The 4,238-nt window shown below is 38.0% G+C and overlaps 1 protein-coding gene across 1 annotated transcript; it reads left to right on the top strand.

The window, feature by feature from the left end:
• The first annotated feature begins 2,014 nt into the window (after positions 1-2,014).
• LOC144237783 (olfactory receptor 1165-like) lies at positions 2,015-2,965 on the top strand. The gene has a single exon (XM_077771482.1). The coding sequence runs from the start codon at positions 2,015-2,017 to the stop codon at positions 2,963-2,965; it is 951 nt and encodes a 316-aa protein (XP_077627608.1).
• The last annotated feature ends 1,273 nt before the right edge of the window (positions 2,966-4,238 follow it).

Genomic DNA, 4,238 nt, shown 5'->3' with positions numbered 1-4,238 from the left:
TTATGTGGGGCACGTGTTGAACACAACATGTACACTGTACACTCTTGAGATGTGGAGGTGAAAGCATATTTACCAAAATTTTAACAAATAGCCCAAATAGTTACAAGAATGGAGTGGGCGCTGGTGTTGGTGATGTGAATAGAACCTGAAGACATTCTGGATGGACAGAGTGACCCGAGTAATGGAAAGAGTAGTGTGATCAACAACAATTCAGTTAGACTAAAAGGCCGTAAGGAGCAAAGAGGGAAGTAAGGAGTCAACAGTGCATGAAATTTAATAATAAATGCACAATCCTCAACTTTGTCCAAACGTTTCAAGTACACATGTCTGAGATTTGTTGCTTCCTGGTAAATCCTAGACAAAGCTTGGCAGGACAGTAAATTGACCTAACACTGTTCAAATATTTGGCTATAAATACTCAGGCATTATATATATATTCAGAATTCTTAACCTGCATGAATGGAGCCCAATAAAAGCAATAAGTTCCTGAATTTAGAGAAGCCTTTTGTTTAAATCAATATACATAACTAAATATATGAACTTCACAACAGGTAGACCCAATCTTCTGTGTAATGGAAAATGTGATTGCATAGGGAATGCTCTATTCCTGGATGAGTGGTAGATTTAGTGATATGCTGTTGCACGTTACAGACGATGCTAAAGTTGTGCAGGTTCACAAATGTGTCCAAGATGGCAGGATCATATTCATTATGTCGCCACACCCACTTCTAGAATCTGTTCTTTAAGATTTGACCATGTGGAATTTGTAATATATAAAGCCCTGTTGTTTTACAGAAACACAATGTTTATATTTTTAATCTAACATATTGTTTTCATTCTTCATTGACCACCACACATAGACTTGCCACATCAGAAAAGAGTTTTTTCTTTCTGTTGTTGTTGTTCATTTTTGTTTTTTGTTTTTTATTTATTCCTGAGAGAGAGACAGAGACAGCATGAGCAGGGAGGGTCAGAGAGAGAGGGAGACACAGAATCAGAAGACAGGCTCCAGGCTCTGAGCTAGCTGTCAGCACAGAGCCCTACCTGGGACTCAAACCCATGTACCGTGAGATCATGACCTGAGCCAAAGTCAGACACTTAACCACTGAGCCACTTAAGCACCCCACAGAAAAGAGTTTTTATTTGTTGTTCTAAAAGATGTTTCTTTTTAGTAGTGTGTGTGTGTGTGTGTGTGTTATAATCACTGATAAATAAACCAATTTTTCCATTTTAATACAATATGCATTACAGACTGGATAACCAACAGAAGACAATTGATGTGAAATTTTCAAGACTATATGCAAAATACTCCCATAGAAAAACAGTTATAAATCATTGAGTATTTTGAGCCTTCAAAATTACCACAGGGTGAGTATGTAATTGACAGAACACAGTCATCTGTGGAATTTTTGACTAGACCACTTAGAGAGCCTTTTACGTAGATGTTTTATGAGTCCTCAGTAATGAGATATATCTAGAATAGGTAAATATTCAATATAGCAATACAAAATTGTGAGGGTCTGATGATACATTTTCCCCCAAAGATATTTACAATTTTGTTTTTCTTTATGTAAAGTGTTTCATCTTCCCAAGGTGGCTTCTGCCATGATCATATGAGTACTATGATGTGATCAATGTTTTTGTTAATTTTGCTCTATGTCTCCTTTGTGCTCATATAATTATATTTTATCCTGGGGTATTCAATGTTGTAAGGATCATAGATATTTATGGATCTTTTATATAACATAGTAGTACTGATAAGTCCCATTGTTTCCCCTTATTTTCCAGATGAGAAAACTAAAGTACTGAAGGTTACAGCTAATTGCACATAATCAAAAAGTCAGTAAGTTGTCAAGTAAGACTCCTAAGGGAAGCAGAGCACTCGTGTGTACCCATTGACCTTGTTGCCTTCGTTGGCTTGCATAGACCTGTCCTGATTTCCTTTTACTCTTCCTTCTCAAGTTCCACTGCTCAATTCTCCTTTCTTCTCCTTTATTTTTTAAAATCAAGAACCATGACAATGGAAGAGCGAAATCGGACCTCTGTGACCACATTCATCCTCCTGGGTTTCTCAGAGTACCCACGCCTCCAGGCACCCCTCTTCCTCATGTTCTTGACCATCTACACCATCACTCTGTTGGGGAACCTGGGCATAATTTTGGTCATAAGGATCAACCCCAAACTCCACACACCCATGTACTTTTTCCTCAGCCACCTATCCTTTTTGGATATTTGTTATTCCAGTGTATTTACACCTAACCTACTAGAAATCTTGGTCATGGAAGACAGAACGATCTCCTTCAAGGCATGCATGGTGCAATTTTTCTTTGTTTGTGCCTTTGTGATTACAGAAATGTTCATGTTAGCGGTTATGGCCTATGACCGGTTTGTGGCTGTTTGCAACCCCTTGCTCTACACAGTGGCCATGTCTCGGAAACTCTGTGCCCTCTTGGTAGCTGGAACCTATGCATGGGGTGGAATTTGTTCCTTGACACTCACATATTCTCTTTTGGAACTATCCTTCTGTGGTTCCAACATTATACATCACTTTGGCTGTGAGTATTCTGCTATTCTCTCTTTATCCTGCTCTGACCCCTCCTTTAGTCAGAGAATATGTTTAGTCATTTCCACATTCAATGAGGCTTGTAGCCTCCTGATTATCCTCGCCTCCTACATTTTTATAGTTGTCACCATAATCAGGATGCCCTCTACTAGTGGACTCCGGAAAGCTTTCTCCACCTGTGCCTCGCATTTGACTGCCATCACCATCTTCCATGGGATCATCCTTCTCCTCTACTGTGTGCCTAACTCCAAAAGCTCATGGCTCCTGGTCAAAGTGGCCACTGTGTTTTTTACTGTCATAATCCCCATGTTGAACCCTCTCATTTACAGCCTTAGGAACAAAGATGTGAAAGACACAGCCAGAAAGTTAATTCATATCAGACTGCTTTCTCACTCAATGTAATTTTGATTAATTTTTTCTTTTTTTTTTATATTTTAGAGAAAGAGAGAGTTGGGGAGAGAGGCAGAGGGAGACAGAGAGAAAATGTTAAGCAGGCTCCATGCTGGGCATAGAGCCTGAAGTGGAACTCGATCCCACAACCCTGGGATCATGACCTCAGCCGAAACCAAGAGTTGGACACTCAACCAACTGAGCCACCCAAGCACCCCTAATTTTGATTTTTATACACACACATACACAATTACTTTTAAATACTTTTTATACATTGCACTGATGGTTACTAAATTTTCTTCAAGTAACTGGAGAAGATGTATTCAGATAAATCATTCATATACATCTGTGATCATTAAATCTCACTGTGTTTTAAAAAATTGCTTGCAGGTTAAAAGAAAAGAAAGAATGAAAATTCTGCTCAAGTTCTGATCCCAGAGGGTAGTATGCTAAATAATGGTCCTCCACAGAGGTCCTCATCCTAACTCTCTGAACCTGCAAAGATGTGGCCCTTCCATGTTCCATTTCTTTCTTCTCACCTTATTCTTCACTTCTCATCCTCCCCATTAAATCATGAAATATAACAAAAACATACAGAAATAATTCTGAATAATTATCCCATGTGTTACTTTCTGTAAAAAGTATAGGCAGAACATTATCAGCATTTTTCAAAATTTCCATAGCACTTTCTAATCACTGCCTTTCCAGCACCACTAGGAGCAAACCTTTGTGGAATTTGTGGTATTCAAAGTTTTTCCTTTTAGTTTAGTTACATCTCCTAAGAATAAGTCTGAGAGCATAACTGCTAGCATTACCTCCTTTTGAAATTCATATAAATGAAACCTTAGAGTATATTTTCCATTATGCCCAGCTGCTTTGGTTCAACATTTGTTTTAAGTGAATGTTTCAATGTATTAGCTGTAACCATAGTTCATTTTTTATTGTTGAAGAATGTTCCATGAAATAAATATGCCACCATTGGTTTATTTATACTGTTAATGTAATTTTGGTTATTTCCTCTTCTTGGTTGTCATGCAAACACTACTATGAATGTTCTTGCTCAGGCATCTGCACATAAGCAAGCACTTGTGGGATGTGTCCTATGTCTGAAAGTTCTGGATCACAGTCAGCTGGTTTCTCCTCTTTTACTAGATAACATCAAACAATTTTCCAAAGTCAATGTAATAATTTACATTCCTCCTAGATCATGTGTGATTCGAATTATTGCCCATTCTTACCAACATTTAATATTGTCACCTAGACATGTTAATATCTTCAAAGTTCA

Source organism: Crocuta crocuta, unplaced genomic scaffold, assembly GCF_008692635.1.
Source record: "Crocuta crocuta isolate KB4526 unplaced genomic scaffold, BGI_CrCroc_1.0 scaffold1047, whole genome shotgun sequence".
In the NCBI taxonomy this organism is placed as follows: Eukaryota; Metazoa; Chordata; class Mammalia; order Carnivora; family Hyaenidae; genus Crocuta; species Crocuta crocuta.
Note: the sequence above shows the minus strand (reverse complement) of the source record. Positions and strands in the feature narration are given on the sequence as shown.

What these genes read in the sequence shown, in the direction of transcription:
- LOC144237783 (XM_077771482.1), top strand. Translation starts at nt 2,015, where the DNA reads ATGACAATGGAAGAGCGAAATCGGACCTCTGTGACCACATTCATCCTC.